General features: G+C 34.3%; 2 protein-coding genes across 2 annotated transcripts; both read right to left on the bottom strand.

The window, feature by feature from the left end:
* Window positions 1-6,353: 6,353 nt before the first annotated feature.
* LOC107879551 (E3 ubiquitin-protein ligase RSL1-like) lies at window positions 6,354-8,182 on the bottom strand. Its single transcript, XM_016726575.2, has 2 exons — window positions 7,303-8,182; window positions 6,354-6,612 (listed from the first exon to the last, which is right to left on the bottom strand). The coding sequence occupies exons 1-2, from the start codon at window positions 7,881-7,883 to the stop codon at window positions 6,381-6,383; spliced, it is 813 nt and encodes a 270-aa protein (XP_016582061.1). The 5' UTR covers window positions 7,884-8,182; the 3' UTR covers window positions 6,354-6,380.
* Window positions 8,183-16,050: 7,868 nt separating this feature from the next.
* On the bottom strand, window positions 16,051-17,514 carry LOC124886716. The gene is made up of 4 exons (XM_047395656.1): window positions 17,320-17,514; window positions 17,169-17,224; window positions 16,795-17,083; window positions 16,051-16,659 (listed from the first exon to the last, which is right to left on the bottom strand). Exons 1-4 carry the CDS (start codon window positions 17,512-17,514, stop codon window positions 16,051-16,053), a joined length of 1,149 nt encoding a protein of 382 aa, XP_047251612.1.
* Window positions 17,515-19,818: the final 2,304 nt, after the last annotated feature.

The following is a 19,818-nucleotide window of genomic DNA, read 5'->3' as shown; positions in this document are numbered from 1 at the left end:
ATAGTATATGTTTTATTTAAAGTAGTACGTATAGTCATATATAATTATATATTGAATGGTACGTATATATGTGTAATTGTTTATATATTTTTTTAAAAATATATATTGTATATTGGACTGTATATAGTGTATATTGGAGTGTATAAAGTGTATATAATTGTAGTGTATATAGTGTATATTGGATTTTTTATTTTTTTTAAACGGGTTTGACCGATTTTTGATGGGTTTGACAGGGTTGGGTTAAGTGGGCCGGGTTAGGATGGATTTTAATTTTTTTAATGGTGGGCCCGACCCAGCCCGTCTAGCGCCAAAACCGACCCTTAATCGACCCTCAACCCAGTTAAAATAAAAGGGCCGGTTCTGGGTTGGCCCGGCCCGACCCGTTTGACACCGAGATCATGTAAAGTTTTCTGCATTAAATGCAATTTAAAAATACTCCAAGTTAAATCCAATGTTATTGTTGTTCAATTTCCAAGAAAAATTCTTGAAGTTTTGAATTGTGGTAGTTCAAACTTCATGAAGTTGGAAGTGATATAGGTTCAAATTACTCCCATCGCAAAATAAGTGTTACTTTAGCGAAAAAGATTGTCCAAAATTAAATATCATCTTAGAATGTAGTTTGACGTAACATGAAGGATAATATTTTTTTTTAATTTTTTATAATTTTGAATATGTTATTACATTTTTATGGCAATAAAAACTTCTCATAAGTCATAATAATCAGTAAAATAAAAAGCTTTACGTCAATTATTTTTCAAAAATATTATTCCAAACTTATCAGAAAATATTGCTCGAGAAGTAAACAGTAGAATAAAAGTCTTTGAAGTTAATTTTTTTTTTCCAATACAGATAGTGACAGACTCTGGATTTAGGAGTCGTGGTGTTCGGGAGGTTCAAACACATGTACTGACACCCAAAAACTTTAAGGTTTCGCCTGAAGATCAAAGCACTCAATTATATTCTTGATTTCACAAATATTTTTTTCATCTTATGTCAATTTTTATAACATTTTTTATATAATTATATCTATTATGTATGAAATTTAACGGATACGGAGCATCAAAATTTTGAACCTAGGTACACCCGTGAATATAGAACTATATTATGTTATGGGAACATTACACCTATAGTGCCGTTTCCCATTTTTTGGATTGTTGTACAAAGGCAATGGCATGGACAATTGAAATAGACACAATTGTACACAAACTTCACATGCGTTTATTTATGACCTCCCAATATACTTACCTACCCTTTTTTCAAGTTAAAAATCTCATTTAAAGAAAAGCATGCATGTGATAATAAGAGTATCTAAAGAAAGGATGGGACATGGAAATGAGGAGGCAATCTCCAGCCACACAGATCCCTCTATAAAGAGATAAGCATTATGATTTTTGCAAAAATTAACAAAAAAAAAAAGGAAAATTTTCTAACAAATTAGTGGATACCTATTAATGGTTGTGAACCCAATTAGGATGAGATAAAAAGAAGTCTTATATAATTACTGTTAATTGAGTGAGATACAAAATTTAACAAAAATTCTAAATCCAAAGTTTTTAACAAGTGGTTAGGGGATCTAGCATAATTAGTTGATACTTTCTTAATCATTTGTGTTGTTTTAAGTTGTATGCACCAACTCAAGTGGGGGATTGTGTTATGGATGATCTTATTGGGCAATTAGTTAAAAAGTATTCATGTATATGATGTAAGTGAACGTGTAAAAAAGAGTTATGTTAAGTTTTATTCTTCGTATTATCGTTTACTCAATCGATATTGCTCTAATGGGGCTTGAAGCCGTTCGTTCTTTAACCATAAAGAGACTTTTGAAATGTAAGGTATCAATACTAGCGAGAATGTAGAAGAGAATGTAGTGCTGAAAATTAACTGTAATAAAAAATAAAATAAAAAAAAAGAATAATTTTATTTAAATGAATCTTGTGAGTACAATTCTGTTGTTCTCTTTATTCTTCTCTCCTAAGTTTTTTCGTGATTCGAGGACCTTTCGCAGTGTGTTTCTCGAATGTGGGATAATTTTAATCTCCTAGAAATGCATTTGGATCTCTAGGAATGTCAGACAACACTTCATCTTGTCGAGTTGATCTTCCAGGAATGTTAGACAACACTTCATCTTGTCGAGCACTTCATCTTGTCGAGTTGATCTCCGGGCAGAACTCCGTTAGTCAATCCTTTGTCAAGTTGATCTCCGGGCGAACTCCGTTAGTCAATCCTTTGAAGAGCTGTGTAGTCAATGCAGAAACTTCCTCCAATGCTTGCAGAATGACGAAGAAAATTATGTAACCCCCTATTTATAGTTGTAGGGGTAGGCCTGGTTGCTTGTGATTGGCGGATATATGTCACTTTGACACTTGGCGCCTTTTGACTGGTTCTTGAATTTGACTGAGATTTTCACATCAGTTGTACATATGACGTCGTGTCGTTGGTTTTGGATTTGACTGAGACGCCACGTCACTTGATGAGTTTGGACTTCAAGGTAAGATGGACCTTGATGAGAAATAAAATGGACTTATGTTTTTCTTAAGCCTGAAATAATTTTAGGCCCAATAAAATATGCATCAATTTCAAATTTTATGTGAATTTAATCGAATAAATTTTATATGTCTACAGAAACATGTAATACTTGACAATTATCTTTTAGAACATTGTTTTTTCTTGAAAAGAGTTACTTTGTTCTATTCTATTAAATGCATGTAATACGTATATCCTTATAATTTCTTTTTTATAACAGATTTAGACCATAATTGTTACTTCATTTATTTACATTTATAGTATTTGTAAACAAAAGGTTAAAAAGAAAAAGATATGGAGGGATATAAACAAGAAAAGAACGCAACGTGATCAAGTTATTGGGTTGGGCATGTATTAAATAGGTTAAGACGTGGGTAATATATTATATTTTTTTAAACCAAAATCAAAATCTAATTAAGTTTGCCACAGCATTTTTCAGGTGGAATTATATATTTCGACAGTCCTAAAATGGAAAAAAAGTATTGAGAGCCAATTATGAATCTTTTCAATGGAAAAAATGTATCTTCGTTGGATGTATTATATATCTCGACAGACTCAAAATCCAAAAAAAATATATTGGGAGCTAATTATGTATCTTTACAAAAGAAAAAAAATGTATTTTTGTTGGATGTATCGGGAGCTAATTATGTGTCTTGACAAACCCAAAATCAGGATTTTCAGTAATTATCCAAAATATCGGAATTTTCTATAATTAAGCTCCAAACTGTCGAAATTAATGGTGTTTATAGTATTATGTGGAAATTATGATACCAAAATCAAGAATTAGTTTCACCAGGAATTTGGATGCACAAGTTTTGTTTTAAAATACAATAAAACACTATGGAGAATACTTGCGAAAGAATATGCTACTTCTATTAGACTAATATTGTGTGGGATCACTGGTTTGGAAACAAAAAGATGCTAATCACACCTAATTATTGGTGCAAACCTTAACATACTTGACATTTAAAATGTGATTGAAGTGATACAATAGCTGCAAACTTAACAGAAAACTGTAGTTGGCTTTTGAAACAATTTGAATTAGTAAGGTTATTTATTCTATAAGAATATTGACTCAAGTCAACTGTTGATCCTTCAGTTCACTTTCTTATCAACTTTGGAATTTGGACTTTGCACGCTCCTTACGAAACGATCATTGATATGATTTAGGATTAGGTAATGAAAAATGATTTGAGAGATAAGTAAATAATGATAATGATAACCATGAAAATAAATAATTATCATCCTTTTTTTGATGTGTTAAAATGAAAAGTACAAAGTGAAAATCTATTTTTGAAACAATGAACAAATAACTTTTCTCTGCTGCACATATCGAGCAAGTATTCGTCAATGTCTTAAACTATGCCTCAAAGAAACTTGTATTTTTTTTTTTTTTTTACCCCTCTATAGAAGCTCATTGCAAGCGATATCAAAAGAGCTAGGATAGAAAAAAATTAGTGGTACAAGCCAGCAGTTGTCCATTCATCAAGGAATAAAATCACAAGCACAGTACTTGGTACATTGTCTTCCACACTTGTAGCAGAAAGTGACACATTGTTTTACAACTCAGAGACGGACATGGAATTTCAACAACGTTGTACTCAAGTTTAACAGAGATGTATTTTACTACACAGTCGATACAGAAGGGATGAACGCAGCAATTCTGATTCTTAAATTTCTTATTAGGTAAGGTAACATAGACTCCATACAAATTTCGCAGCTGAATGGTTGGGATTCATCAAGCAATTTCTCTGAATTATCTTGCCCTAGTTTCTGCAATGTGTTTCCCATGGTTATATTGAACAATTTTATAGAGAAGTCATAGTATAAAACTTGGTACAGTAAAAACCCTATTTATAATAATACAAAATGAAAATAGACTTAAGGACTTAGAAAATCAATTTCAATATGACACGGACTATGAAACCTATTTATATAGGACTCTTGACTAGGAAACTTATTTAAAAAACGTCACATGTAGTTAAGTTCATATTACTACGACCGTACGGCGCTTTAAAATATCAGAAGCAAGAATATGGCTATAATAATATAGTATTATATTTTCATACCTAAATGAAAAAAATTTCTCTATCATAGTGAAGTAAGAATGGATCTTATGTTTTTGACAATATCTCTTATGACTTCTCTTTTGGAGATATACGGTGCTCGTTCCTCCAATTTTTTGGTTTTATGTCCTCTTCCTTATTTATGACTCCTAGTATGTTTATTAAAGGGAAATATACATGAAAAATTTATGACACACTTAAATTATTGAGGTGACCTGCTACACATCTGTACTATATAAAAGTGAATTTATTTACTCCCTACGACGTCTATGCTCAAGCACGTTTCTTACACTCAATATAAGCGCGTTCGGCTTTTTAAAACTCAAAAATAATCAGGCAAAAACATTAAAAATTTAATAAATGGAAGACCCAACGGACATATTTGTCAAAAACCTCCATTTAAGTCGATTTGGGATTCCCAATCAAGAACTCTAATTCCCAAATTAGTCACCCAAAATCAAAATTTGATAATCAAATCTTTTTAATCCTTTGATTTCTTACTATATAGTGAGAAAATATCGTTTTTTTCACTTAGTTTTTTTCAAATTTTGATAATTGATTCTTTCCTTAAGTGTTTCTTCAAATTGAGCATTTGTAACAAATTTGTATCAATTCCCTTCCTTGAAATCAAGCGAACTCAACCATACTCAATTCGTAACAATTTAACTCAACTTGAAACGAAAAGAGAGATATGATTTTTGAGAAATTGACAATGAAAAACATAAAAAACTAATTCTTCATCTCTGCTATCGGGATCAAAATTACAAGAAAACTTAGAAATGGGTTCGTCGATCTTCGAGGGTCTTCAAAATGGGTTTGTCGATACATATTCTCCCTGAATAGATCGGATAGAGTGTAATCGGGTTATGTAACATATATTATGGGTTTGAATCAGGTTAGGGTTAAATTTAATAGGAAATATCGAATTAAATATGTGACGTCATCACAGGGCAAGTGTACTCCACTCCACTCATTAAACTTGGGCATGAGAGAACTTGGACATGAGCATCGCGGGAAGTAAATATATTCACTTTTATATGTTATAGGTATGTAATAGGTCACCTCAATAATTTAAATGCGTCATCGAGAATTTAATGTGAAAACCATAACTTTTTCCGTTATTAAATTAACATGGTTGGGGCCTATATGACAAACCCGCCCACTACCTCGAGAAGTGAGCGCTCGGGTGGATGGTTTTCAAAAAATAAATTTAATGCATCTCTATTTTGCCCAAAAAAAATATCTGCAAACATGAAAAGCAACTGAAAACCGTACCTGGCTTTTGAAACAATTTGAATTAGTAAGGCCAAAATCTATGAGAGAATATTCACTTCACGTCAACTTTTTATGTTCAATTCATTTTTTGCCTGTCCACTTTGAATTTTGCACGCCCCAAACAATCATTAATGTAATTTAGGATTAGACAAGTCTTGAAAAATAAGTAACTAATACTCCCTTCTTTTCATTTTATCTGTCCCAAAATTCTTAATTTGATGTTTTATTTTACTTGTCTTTTTTTACTTATCAAGATAATGATAATTTTTTTTTCCATTATATCCTTAGTGTCATTAATTACTTCTTGTTATTAGTCATCCATTAATATTGAAACTAATAACAAAATACAATTAAGACGAGTAAGATGGTAAAGTTATATTACCAATCATTGTTTTCTTAATAGTTATGTCATCCTAATTTGAGACGGATAAAATGGGACGAAGAGAGTATTATTGATAACCACAGAAAAAAAAAAAACCTTCTCATTGATATGTTAAAATAAAAATGAGAAATATATTATTTGAACAAAGAGGACAAATAAAAGTGAATGGAGGCAGTATTTCTCTCTGTGGTGCACACATCGAGTAAAATATTCTTAAAGGGCAATGTATATAAAAAAGCTACGAAAGAAAAAAGTAGTACTAAACGACAAGTGATGATGATTGAATATGAAGGAACATTACAATCACACCGGAGAGCCCAACTAGCAAGTTGTCTTCCGCAGTTGTAGCAGAAAGTGGCACCACACCTACATATAGATACATGAAAACACTATTAAGATTCAAGTAAAATTACTTCAAGAGGTAACTTTTTTTTTTGGTTTAGCTAGCGTTTGATCACAAATTTTGAATTAAATTTTGAAAATTTATATTAATAAAATATTTCAAGTTCCGAGATTTTAGAAGAAATTTCAATGTATGATCGAGCACAAACTTAAATTTCAAGAATTACAAAAATTATAAAGAAAGGTTTTGCCCTCATTCTTCTGAATCGAAATTTCTGCATCTTCTTAGTACGTATTTTCTTACAAATAAAAAATCGAGTCTGGTGTGATCTGAGACTATCTTTGAGTTTGCCACTACATCTACATCAAAGTGAAATATGTGGTCTTGAATATTTCTTATTTAAAGTTTTTTTTATCTTTTCTATTTTGAGTTTACATATGATTTTCTGGTTACTACTTTGAACATAGTTGAATAACACACTATGTACCAAAACATATCATGCTATTATTGACTTAGGATAAACAAATCGCGGAGCATGAGACTGGTCTATGATCGCAAAGAGGTAGATTTATGTGTTCGCACGCATATATATAGAGAGAGAGATTTTGAGCCGCCACATATCGGGTAAATTTTGAGCATCTAAAGCATAAGCGGATTAAAGAAAGGAAGTTATTTTTATAGAAAAAAACATGATACAGTATTAAATTGCTCACCTGCATACTATAAATTGGCAACCTTGAATTCTGCTAACAAATATGCGACAGCGAGGGCACCTCTTCCACTTGTTACGTTGAGCAAGCACAACAAAAGCGACGTCGTTTTTATCCATCAATTCCCTACGCTCCTCACACTTAAATCCAGCATGCCATGGAAGTTTGCATTGGAAGCAAAAAAATCTCTTGCAATTTGGACATTGCGACTGCTTGGCATTCCCTCCACACTCATCCAAAATCAAAATCGAACAATTCTTATTCGGACAGTAACAATGTGTCAACCCTAAAACATACGACTCACACAACTTGTCCGACCATTTAACAAACAGTTCTGGACCTACAAGATTCCGGCAAAAGATTGGGTCCAAAAAATTGTTACAATTGAGAGATGGACATCGAATTTCGACCACGTTGTCCTCAACCTTGAAGGAGATGTATTTTACTATACAGTCGATGCAGAATGGATGAATGCAGCGATTTTGATTCTTAAATTTTTTACTAGCTAACAACATCGGCTCCATACAAATTTCGCAGCTGAATGGTTGGGATTTATCTCGTAGTTTGCGCAGTGTGTTTCCCATGGTTGTATAAAAGAAATTTATTGAGAATATTAAGTATGCGGCTTCAATCAATAAAACCACAAAATCTGCTTTTAGCAAAAGCTATATTTATAATCGTACAAAATAAAACTAGACTAAGGACTTAGAAAAATCTATTTTAAGTGATGTAAGAATATTATGTCTCTCTCTTCTTCAAGATTAAGTTGTTGGTCCACTTTGAAAACTTATTTTAACAAATGGATACTTATTTTGGCAAATTCTAATTTTTTAGGGTTTGACGGGCCATGGGCTTAAGTGTAAAAAAAAAAAAATATTTTGACACCCCTTATGTATTTTTAAAATTTTTTGGAACCCGTTATGTATTTATTAAATACATATTTAACCCTACTCTTCCATTAAATACAAAAAAAAAATAAAAAAATTCTCTCATCTTCTCTCTCTTTACCAAAACCGCTTCTTCTCCCTTTCCACCATTTTCAATTTCAAGCTCGTGTAAATCAGCTCCAACTTCGATCTTCAACTTCAGGTAAGCTATATTATGTGGACGGACGCTAAGATGAAATAGGCCCGCTAATATGCCCAATGTTCCTGCTGTAATATGATGAGAGGTTATTCCTCCTAGAACAAAAGGATCAAAACCTTCCACGCCCCATGCTGGATTTACAGTTCCCGGTCCCTAAGGTCGATTGTCCGTCTAGTGAGTGAGCGCTGAGACTGTCTCTCCCACCAGTCAAGTCAGGCGTTCATGGTCAAAATCAATGAGATCTGTAAAGTGAGACTCGCTACGTTGTTCCGGTTAATTTGTGCTCCATATTGATGGGATTTTTTTTCATTTTTTCCGTACTCGTTTGTGGAGGGTGAAGTCGTTTGAATTTAAATAAATTTATTTATTTTTAAAATGGGCTTGATTTCAGTGAAAGTGGTTGTTTTTAGTTGGTATTTACTTATTTTTTACGGATAATTGGTGTGTATCGATTATCCCTTGCGATTGCATGCATGTTGAAATTTCTTCACTAATTTCGTAGGAATGTGGCAAGATATGTGATTTTTGTTAAAACTTTTTTCCAATGTAAGGGTGTTGTAGAAGTATGTTCATGTTGGAGATTTCTTCATTGCGTATTTGATAATTAGACTCGAAAAGTTAAAAAAAAATTTAAAAAATGGGGATTGATTTTACTTATAATTTGTGTTTTTAAGTTGGTATTCGGTTTGTTTTTGAATTGTTTGTGTTAAATTTTAACTTTCCTTGACGATTGTATTGAGATTTTTTTGTCACTTTTTATCGATTTGTGTGATAAAAATGTGCTGTAAATTAATTTTTTTTTGCAATTGCTGCATTGAGTTGGTGCTGCAACTGCTGCCATGTTAATAGACTGTTAGGTCGATTAGGTAGTGTATCTGCTGCTAATTATTTTTTTTTTGAAAAAATAGGGATTGATTTTACTTATAATTTGTGTTTTTAAGTTGGTATTCGGTTTGTTTTTGAATTGTTTGTGTTAAATTTTAACTTTCCTTGACGATTGTATTGAGATTTTTTTGTCACTTTTTATCGATTTGTGTGATAAAAATGTGCTGTAAATTAATTTTTTTTTGCAATTGCTGCATTGAGTTGGTGCTGCAACTGCTGCCATGTTAATAGACTGTTAGGTCGATTAGGTAGTGTATCTGCTGCTAATTATTTTTTTTTTGAAAAAATAGGGATTGATTTTACTTATAATTTGTGTTTTTAAGTTGGTATTTGATTTCTTTGTGCATTGTTCTCATTGGATTTTAACTTTCCTTGACGATTGGATTGAGTTTTTTTTTGCGAATTTTTCTTGATTTGCGTGCTTAAAATCTGGGCTCCTTCTTATTTTTGTTCAATAAAATGGTGATTTAAATACATGTTCTTGTGGGTGATGGGGTTGTTTTAGAAGAAACTTGTTCTGCAAATTAGAATTTTTGGTGCTGCAACTGCTGTCATATTAATAGACTGCTAGGTCGATTAGGTATTATAGTTGCTGTTATAGCTGAAAAATGATAGCTTTTGTTCGTAGATCATAACAAATGGCTAGAGGCAACAAACGCAAGGCTGCAGAAGGTGATAGGTCTGAGAGAAGAAAAAAACGAGCAGTCGATCAATTGGATAATAGAAATTGCATGGAGGAAGCAGTTGAAGCTTCGATTCGAGATGAGCCGGAGGAAATAGATCCTCTCGAGGCTAGGATAGACAAGAAACCACTGATCTTGTCCCACTGTGCAAGGTTTGTTTCAGCTAAGAAGTACGACCTCGCCACAGTCCTGGATGATGTCGGATCATTTCCGGCTAAGATATCCGTTAGGTCCCGTTTGAAAATGTTAATGAATTCAAACAAGTCGCGGTTGATCAACGTCTGAAATCTAGGTTTAAGAATTCCTGTTTTGGTGGTTTATGGGACCTGCCAGAACATATGAAGCTCAACGGACAGCTTGTCCACTATACACTTCTGCGTCGAGTCAAATCGGACAACAAGCTGCATGAAATGTGGTTCAACATCAATGATGGGCCTGCATGTTTTGGACTGAAGGAGTTTGCGCTAATCACTAATTTAAATTGTGGACGTTATCCCCGTAATTCAAGATATGTCAAAGCGATGGAGGAGGATGAAGCTTTTTTCAAAAAGATTGTGAAAAAGAGGAGTGTAAATGCAAAGAGATTGTTGAAGCTTATTAGAGGTGGGAGGCTGGACAAGGAAGACAAGTTCAAATGCTGTTTGGTTTGGTTCGTGCACTGCATATTACTTGCATGGGACTTGTCAAAAACTGTGGACATAGACACCATCAAGATGGTGGATAACTTGGGCTTCTTTGAAAAATACCCTTGGGTAAAGAGTCATTTTCCTTGACTCTAGACTATCTAAAGAAACTGATAGACTTCAGCAGGCAGAAGAAGACATTTGAGACAAAGGAAATTTTATCGTACGCGCTCTACGAATTTTTCTGGGCATTTATGGTATTTGATTATAAACCATTGAAGTAGTTTATTATATATTGTAATTCATCTATGGTGTATATAATATACTTACTCTCAGTTTTATATATTTTTTTTAATCATAGATTTGGATATACGAAGCCTTTCCCGCGCTCGGCAGGGAAAATGGTAAATCAACTGAAGACCCGCTACCCATTCCCGGATTGCTCAGATGGCACACCTCAAAAGGCGATAAACTAATCGAAGGTGATCCATATTTGAACGGATGGAGCACAAAGGTATGAAATATTTCTTCTGATGAATAATTTTACCAATATTGTGTTGCTAATCAATCACATTTGTCTATTTATCTGTAGAGAGTGCACCCGTACCTTATCCCTACAGTCCGTGAAATGAAGCAGCACTACATGAAAAAGTTTAAAGCATTTACAGACGAACCAAACTGTGCATTCATTGATGGCTTGAAGGCCTGTCTGGAGGGTGTGACTGTCATCACCTCATTGGAGAATGGTGAGGATGGGGATGATGATCGGGATTTGGGTGGAAATGATGTTTCAAAGCATGTCACTCAGGGTGCAGAGACAAGTAAGCCGAAAGCATCGGGAAAGACACCGATGATTGAAAATCTGGAAGAGCACGTGTTTAGGGTGGAGGACTCGATCAAGGACATCGTTGATTTCGTAAAAGAAGAGAGGCTGAGGAGAGAAGAAAAGGAGAGGCAAAAGAAGAGAGATGAAGCTAAAGATAATATCTGCTCTATATATTATAGAAGATGCATATTTTATATAATCTCTTTTACTTATAATAATAAAATCTATACCATTCTTCATCAACCAATATCTTAGTTTATTATAAATGATAAATACTTGAAAATGCAGGTGTGCAGGTGCAAAATCGGCATTCAGCGGCGAGGGCTGGCCGCGATGACAGCAACACCAAAGAAGCCCTCCTTGAGGTAGCAACTTTGGAACATGCCTCCATCAATACTGATGAGGTAATGATCCCTGAGGTTGCAGCTGTTGTAGAGAAGAAAAATTTGGATGAAGGTGATGAAGAGAAAGAAGAAGAAAAAAATGAAGAAGTTATTTGTGAAGAACAAAACAAAGCTGATGGATTAGCTGCTGTGGAGAAGGAGGATCATGATGAAAGCGGACAGGATGAAGATGATAAAAATGAAAAAAATGATTGTGAAGAAAAAAATAATGAAGGAAATGGAGAGAAAACAGAAGAGAAGAATGCACAGGAAGTAGAGAAAGAACCGCATAGAGAAGAAGGAAAAAGTGATGCACCAGAAAAAAAAGACATCGCGGAGAAAGATAACGAGAATGAATTTTCAAACTTGGATGAATTTCTTAATGAAGTTATTTAGGAAATCGACAAGATGATGGTGGAAATCGAAAATGTTGAATCTTTAGACAATTATTAAATTTTTATTTGTGGCTGATGATTATTTTTATTTTACTAGATAATGTTAACTTCTAACTTTCAGCTCGGGATGCGTAGAACTGAACAATTTTATTTTCTAAACTGCCTTTATAGTTTATGATAAACATTTTTCATTTCATATAATCTACGTATCATTGCTTTTACATGAATTGTGTTGATTATAGACTCTGATTAAAAGGTAAAGCATATACAGTAGAGTGATGTGTAGTCGATGAATGAAAAAGGTAAACCATTTATAATATAAGTAAAAAGTAGTCGATTAATAAAACATTCTAAATACATTCAATCCCATTACACCCCCATCACACCTTTCCAAAAAGCTAAAACCAATAGTAACCATAGACTATAAATTTCATGCCCTTTTCTTTTTCTTTAGTCATAGCCAACTTATGCTTAAGTTGATCCCTCTCAATTTCAACATATTTCAACTATCCTTTTAAGTGATCAATCTTGTGTTCCGATTCTCTATATAATGTCATTAGAAGATCTCTATTTTCTTCGGAATCTCTAAGCCTTTGAAACATTTCAAACTTTGCAATGCCTTGAAATTTTGACACCTCAGAATCGAAGGAAATCCACTTGAAATAAGAGCATCCACCATTATCCTAAAATAACAAGGATAAATTAGTAAATTGAATTATGAGATGAACACAAATAAATTTTTATTTAAATAAAAACAAACATTTCTAACTGCACAACTGTAGATTTTTTGCCCCGAGTTTCTGTCGGCGTGTGATGTTTTCAACACCGCAGGATTACCACAACGGTATAAGAACTTTTGTAAGTTTGAGATGACTGTGACATTGTTATTGTTGATGCAAAACTTGAAAGTCATGAATAAATGAACATGGAGGAGTCCAAAGGGATCCCTTTAATTAATATAGTAAGGCTATCAAAATCTGACCATTGAAAAATTCTACCCGTTAGAATTGTACTGTTGGAGAAAATTTAAATGGATTATCTTTTTTACTTCAAAGGTTCTCTAATGAATGCATATGTATTCTATTATCGACTGGGTGACTTATGACTTATATACTGATGTCAGTGTTGATTATCCTGTGTATTAGAATATTATCGATTAAGACTACAGTTGATTATAGACCTTTTATACTGTCTATGATCAACTTGTTGAATATATGGACGGCTTAAAATAATGGAAAAAAAAGGAGAAATTAAATAAAATAAAATTAGAGTTTGTCAATTAACACCAATAAAACATTGTAAAGAAATTTTGATGCATCAATTGTGACTCCCAATCACTTTTGGACGTGATCAAGTGTTATCTTAGAAACGGCGTAATCGTAGATCATTGAGATGACATAAAAATAAGAAGAAATAAAATAAAATAAAATAAGTATTAATCATACAAGCACTAATGAACGACCACTTATCATGACAAGAGATTAGACTTGTGTAATGACCATAAGGATGAGTGGTGGTTGTTACTTGTGTTCAATGGACAAGTAGTGTATGAGAACAAGGAGTCCTTCTCAATAGAGATGCTTGTTCTAGGTAATTGGTTATTACTACCATTGCCCTCCCCTAGACCCATTTGATCGAGTGTCCAATTGATTTGTAATCTTATATTATGATATTTAGTCATTTTACATTGTGTGAGTGATGTTAATTTATTTTATTTTATTTTATTTCTCCCTTTTTTTAATCTCACATTCTTTGAAAATAGACTTCTTTGGTCGATACATGACTAATAATAAAGTCTGATATAGATAAATCTATTTATCTATAATACACTCAAGATATCATAACAAGTCTATTTTCAAAAGAGGTGAGATTAAAAAAGGGAGAAATAAAATAAATTAACATCACTCACGCAATGTAAAATGACTAAATATCATAATATAAAATTACAAATTAATTGAACACTCGATCAAATGGGTATAGGGGATGGCAATGGTAATAACAACCAATTACCTAGAACAAGCGTCTCTGTTGAGAAGGACTCCTTGTTCTCATACACTACTTGTCCATTGAACACTCACAAGTAACAACCACCACTCATCCTTATGGTCATCACACAAGTCTAATCTCTTGTCATGATAAGTGGTCGTTCATTAGTGTTTTGATGATTAATATTTATTTTATTTTATTTTATTCTATTTCTTCTCTTTTTTATGTCATCTCAATGATCTACGACTACGCCGTGTCTAAGATAACACTTGATCACGTCCAAAAGTGATTGGGAGTCACAATTGATGCATCAAAATTTTTTTACAATGTTTTAATGGTGTTAATTGACATACTCTAATTTTATTTTATTTAATTTCTTCTTTTTTTCCCATTATTTTAAGCCGTCAATATATTCAGTAAGTTATCATAGACTATATGAGTGGTCAATAATAGAATCGTTTATAAGACGATAATCTCTCAATATACAGGATCATGAACACTGATTTCATTCTATAATTCACCCATGACACAGTCGATTATAGAATGTGTATTTACCGTAGTCTATTATTTATTCCTACTGTATTCAGAATGTAAATAAAATTTGCAAATCTTAAAACAGGGACTACTGAAGAAACACTAACAATGAAAGCTTTCATTTACATAATCCTACCATGAAAGCTTCATTAAGCAATGAACTACAAACCAAACAAAAAGAAACAACACTACACTAGGGGGACGAAGGGGGGGGGTGATGAGTTCACGGGGGTCCAGGTTGAGCCTCTCGGCTATGGCCCGAAGAAAATGAGCCATCCGGCGAAGCTATCTATCCAGTCGTCGTTGATCGGTGGCAAGACTCTCGAAAAGGAAATTCAAGTCACTCCGAAGCCTTAGCAACTCTATGTTGTTTATTGTTGACATTCTGTGCAATGGCCGTAGTGAATGCGTCCTCCTAGCCATCTTCTTCTCCCTTAAGTCTTTTTTCTTCAGAAATTGTGTTCAAAATCGACCATGGTCTCTCTAAATAGACCAGACCATGAGAAAATCGACCAATAAAAGCTTTACATGTGTTGATTGAAGGGGAGAAGCCGTGTGAGAATAAGAAATGAAAAGTCGCGGTGGTTGTGACAGTCGAGGCATTTACAATCCCGTCGTTTCGTGAAGTGTAATAATTACATTGAAAGGTTGAGTGTATGAGGAATAGGGTTTATGTAATAGACTACACGACTGATCGATGACAGACTATGTATTTTACACTATACCCCCTAGACAATGCATCGATGCATTATATATTTTGAGTCTAGTCGATATATAATGTGTATAGTCGATTTCAGAACTTGAAAAGATAGTTTTTGAATATCCACCCATTCCAATGCGTCAAAATTATTTCTAATTCAACATTATATGAAGAAAAGGGTTTGTTCAATAGACAACCAGATAGGTTTATTATATACTACGTACTGAACATTTACTTAATAGACCAAACACTGATATATTATATATTATGAGTCTTGTCGATTATTTAAGTCTAGAATCTATTTAGTACGTAGTATATAATATATGAACAGGAATCGATAATGCACAATAAAAAAAGTTGATTTTAACTGCAGTTCAGTGGTTTTCAAAACAGAATACACATTATATATTGTCCAGTGCATTTGAACGAACAAAAACATTCAATACAATGCCAATCATATTATCCTACGTTAAGGCTGCATGTTGTCTCTTATGTCCCGGCTTTTTGCACTTGGAGCATTTGTTTCTTTCCTTGTACCTTGAAGGCTCCAACACACCCTTAACGCGTTTCACCTTTCTCCGTCCGAGTTTGGGATCGAAGTCGGCTAAAAGAACTTGTATTTCAAGATACTCTCGCGCCACACTCCACTTCTACTCAAGTGGTGCTGCACAAATAGGTTCCAAGTATGCAATGAGGTATGATTCTTTCGAATATATTTGCGAAGAGTAGTTGTAAATACTAGTGCCGTATTCGTCCCCATGTTTCAAATGCAACGCTGCCATTGCATGAGCGCATGGCAATTTCATCAAGTCGTACTTTATGCAAGAACATGACCTTCTCGAAAGATAAACTTTTTTGGAACGACCGTAGCCAAGCACAGTGAATTCATCGGTGCTTCTGTTTATGTTGTTCACATATAATTTGTCTCTCTCGGTCATGTTTTCCCTCAAGATCGTCTCAGCTACGAAAACGAAGGTTGTCTTTGAATTGTTTACCTTCGCATACCTCTTCCTGAATATTTCTCCAAATTTATGTGCAATTAAATTGAAAATGGCCGCCACTGGATACTCTCCTTCATCGCACAACATTGAGTTGAGCGACTCGGCGATGTTTAAGGTCATGATGTTGAATCGATTGCCTGGAAAGTGAGCCCGACTCCACTTTTCAAATCCTACTTCATGCTCGAGGCAAGCTGCTGCGCTGGGGCATCTTTCTTTAAGGGCGTTGAAGTAGTCATTAAATTCTTCCAACGTGTACGCCTTGGCCGCATGGTAGTACAAATAGAGAGAATCGGAACAATGATGATTTATTCAAAGATTTTTACCGAGATGCCTCATACAAACACCGTGATGCGCAAGTGGGTAATGCCTTGCGAGGCCGTTGGCTATGCTTACGTGTCTATCGGAGATAATGCACAGCTCCGGTTCGTCGACAACAAAGGCCTTAAGCTTCTCAAAGAAGAAGCCCCACGACTCATCGTTCTCCTTATCCACCACACAATACGCTAAGGGATAGATATGATTCTGCGTATCTTGAGTGACAACGGAAAGCAGAACGCCTTTGTACTTGCCTAATAAATGCGTGCCATCAACGGCAACGACCTTTCTCATGTGTGCATATCCACGGATGGAAGCTCCAAATGCCATAAAGTAGTAAATAAACCTGCCAGACTCCTCATAGAACCTGAGGGAATTAATAGGCCCGAGGTTGAGGCCGTTGAAAATATATAAAAATACGGGAAGCACTGCATATCCATGCTCGGACGTACCTCGAACTATGTTCTTCGCAATGACGCCTGCCATCCAACACTTCTAATAACTCAGCCTGCAATGTAGCTCCTTAAATACAATCATCTCGATCTCTTTCGGGCTTGGACCTTTGTTGTCGACGAAAAAGTTCAAAATAAGTGAGGCAATGACCTCCACGGTGATATTTTTGTGCTTTTCCGTGACATGATCAACGCCACAAGTATGCTCTCCCACGTACTTGTGGACGTGAAACCAACTCGATTCTTCGATAGCACATGCGCGCAGCATCCACCGGCAAGTACGATCTACACACCTCACCCTCAAGTATTTTTTACTACTCTTCTGAGTTGTGTAATTGAACGACATTTTCACCGACGCCTGCTTCAACAAAAGTTTTAATGTTTTCTTATCCTTGAATGTTTGTCCTAAAAAAAGATTGGTGCCGTCCTAAAAAGTGTGGCTTCTTTGTGGTTCGAGTTGTCTGTCCTCACCCCCTCCACACTTTTCTTCTTCATAATCTTCAATATTATCCCATTCATCACAACCCATGAAATCGTATTCCGTTGATGTATCATCCATATTCGGGGGGTAGGGGTGGGGATGAGGGTGGGGGTGGGGCTGATGTGGAAGCTTCTTCTCGGGATCTTTCAAAAACTTTAACCCGCAATATAGGTCTGGAGTTATTAGAATCAACGCAAAGCATATATAATTCCACGTGTCTATTATTCCTTATGAACGTTGGATGGATTTTACCCCTCCCGTTCATCAAGTAACTAATTAACACCTCGCTTTGATCACAACTTAATTCACCTCTCTCCATTACGCTTTTAACCATGTCGGCGTGAACCGTTGCGACGAAGGGCAATGAATGCTGTCTCTTTAGATGCGATTTTTCAAACCCAACATTTAGGACTCTCCTCCCATTCACCAGAAAATGTATCACCAACAACCACGTAATCTATAATAGACATAATATACCTCGATAATAGTATTCAATAGAATTGAATAGTGGTTTATGCGCCTAGACTTAATTGACTGAAGTCGTTTTCTTCTTAATTGCTGTCCGTACAGTGCACGGTTGACCCTTTTTCGACGACCACCGTAATAATCCGACGAATTTTAGCTTACAAACAACCTAAGGAGTATTTGAATATTGCTATTGACCCAAGAATCGATTTTGAAATGTGGGACTGAATTTTAAGCTTTTTGTATGAAAGTGGAAGAAAAATTAGAGCTAAAAATAATCGAAAAAGGCTTATAACAATGGAGATAATGTCACTTTCCGATGGATGCCAGAAATTCGTTTAAAAATGACCGAAAAATTAAGAAAATTGCGCCAAAATAGGGTGGTTGCTAGTGGATTGGTTGAGAAGATTTGGAATTTTTTTTAATTATTTATCTAATATTTATATTTTTCAAGATGGACTAAAGTGTAGTTTTAACAAAATTAGGGCTGAAATGGAAAAATGAGCTAAAGTGTAAATTTTATAAGTTAAGTGTTAGATTTACATTTTATTTTTGTGGTCCCATAAAAATGTCTATTCTTCAAATTAAAAAAACTTGATGGATAAATGTCAAAAAAGATTTGGGAAGTGGACTTTTGTTAAACTTCCCAAGAGACATTATTAATGTATCCAACATCTTTGGCAATTAAATATTTACCTTGTCTTTTTAAAAAAAAAAGTAATACATCAATCAGTAATTATTTTCAAATTATAAATGTTGAGTTTCCTTGATGAGAGGAATTATTTTTGGTAAAATTATGATTAATATAGTATTTTATGGAGAAATTCCTCGTGTTCAATTTTTTGCCTAAGAATTTTTAGTCTTCCGTATGGCCATTTTTGTCCTCATATGTAGAGATTATGATACCAAATTCCAAAATTAAGAAGAGTAGATATATAATTACCCTACTGATGTCGGCTGAGATTTTTAAAAAGACATCTAAACTTTGAATTCAATTCATTACCCTATGATTTTTACTTAATTCGTTCAAACACACTATTTTTTGCTGAATCTCAGTCACAACAAGGAGAGTGAAATACATGCGCCAATCAGGTGCTGCCATGTGTCAAATACATTTTATTTATATTTTTTTATTGTTTTAATAAAATTTTACTTTTTATTTAATTTAACACCCCACCCCACTCATCCAGCAGCTCCCCCCAGCAGCTCTCCTCCACTCCCCACCCCCCGTCCAACACCCCCACCCCATCAGCATATCCCTCAAACACCCCAACCCCCCCTGTCACCATTCTCTCTCCCCATCTATTTTTTTTCAAATTAATTCAAAAAATAATTTTATGATTGAATTGAGAGTTTTATGATTGAATTGAGTTTTAAAGATAGTTAAATGATATGATTTAACTGAAAAATTGAGCTTTAAATGATATGATTTAAAAAAAAAAAAAAAGCTTCAGTGGAGGAGCTTTAATGGTGACATTGTGTTGAAGAGCTTTAATGGTGTTGAAGAAGATATTGTGTTGAAAAAGAAATGGTGAGTAGTTAAATGATATGATTTAATTGTAAAATGGAGCTTTAATGAATGATTTTTTTTAAAAAAGAACTTCAATGGAATTTTTAATGGTGAATTGAGTTGAAGAAGAAAGAGTGGGTGGATTGTGGGGGGGGGGGGGGGGGGGGGGGGGGGGGGGGGGGGGGGGGGGTTAT

Source organism: Capsicum annuum, chromosome 8 (genome assembly GCF_002878395.1).
Source record: "Capsicum annuum cultivar UCD-10X-F1 chromosome 8, UCD10Xv1.1, whole genome shotgun sequence".
Taxonomy (NCBI): Eukaryota; Viridiplantae; Streptophyta; class Magnoliopsida; order Solanales; family Solanaceae; genus Capsicum; species Capsicum annuum.
This window is presented reverse-complemented; position numbering and strand designations above follow the sequence as displayed.

What these genes read in the sequence shown, in the direction of transcription:
- LOC107879551 (XM_016726575.2), bottom strand. Translation starts at nt 7,883, where the DNA reads ATGGGAAACACACTGCGCAAACTACGAGATAAATCCCAACCATTCAGC. An exon ending in TGCCAATTTATAGTATGCAG is followed by an intron (nt 6,613 to 7,302) that starts GTGAGCAATTTA and finishes ATCTATATGTAG; the next exon opens with GTGTGGTGCCACTTTCTGCT.
- LOC124886716 (XM_047395656.1), bottom strand. Translation starts at nt 17,514, where the DNA reads ATGTCGTTCAATTACACAACTCAGAAGAGTAGTAAAAAATACTTGAGG. An exon ending in ACAAAAATATCACCGTGGAG is followed by an intron (nt 17,225 to 17,319) that starts GTCATTGCCTCA and finishes GCTACATTGCAG; the next exon opens with GCTGAGTTATTAGAAGTGTT. An exon ending in TGCGAAGAACATAGTTCGAG is followed by an intron (nt 17,084 to 17,168) that starts GTACGTCCGAGC and finishes TAATTCCCTCAG; the next exon opens with GTTCTATGAGGAGTCTGGCA.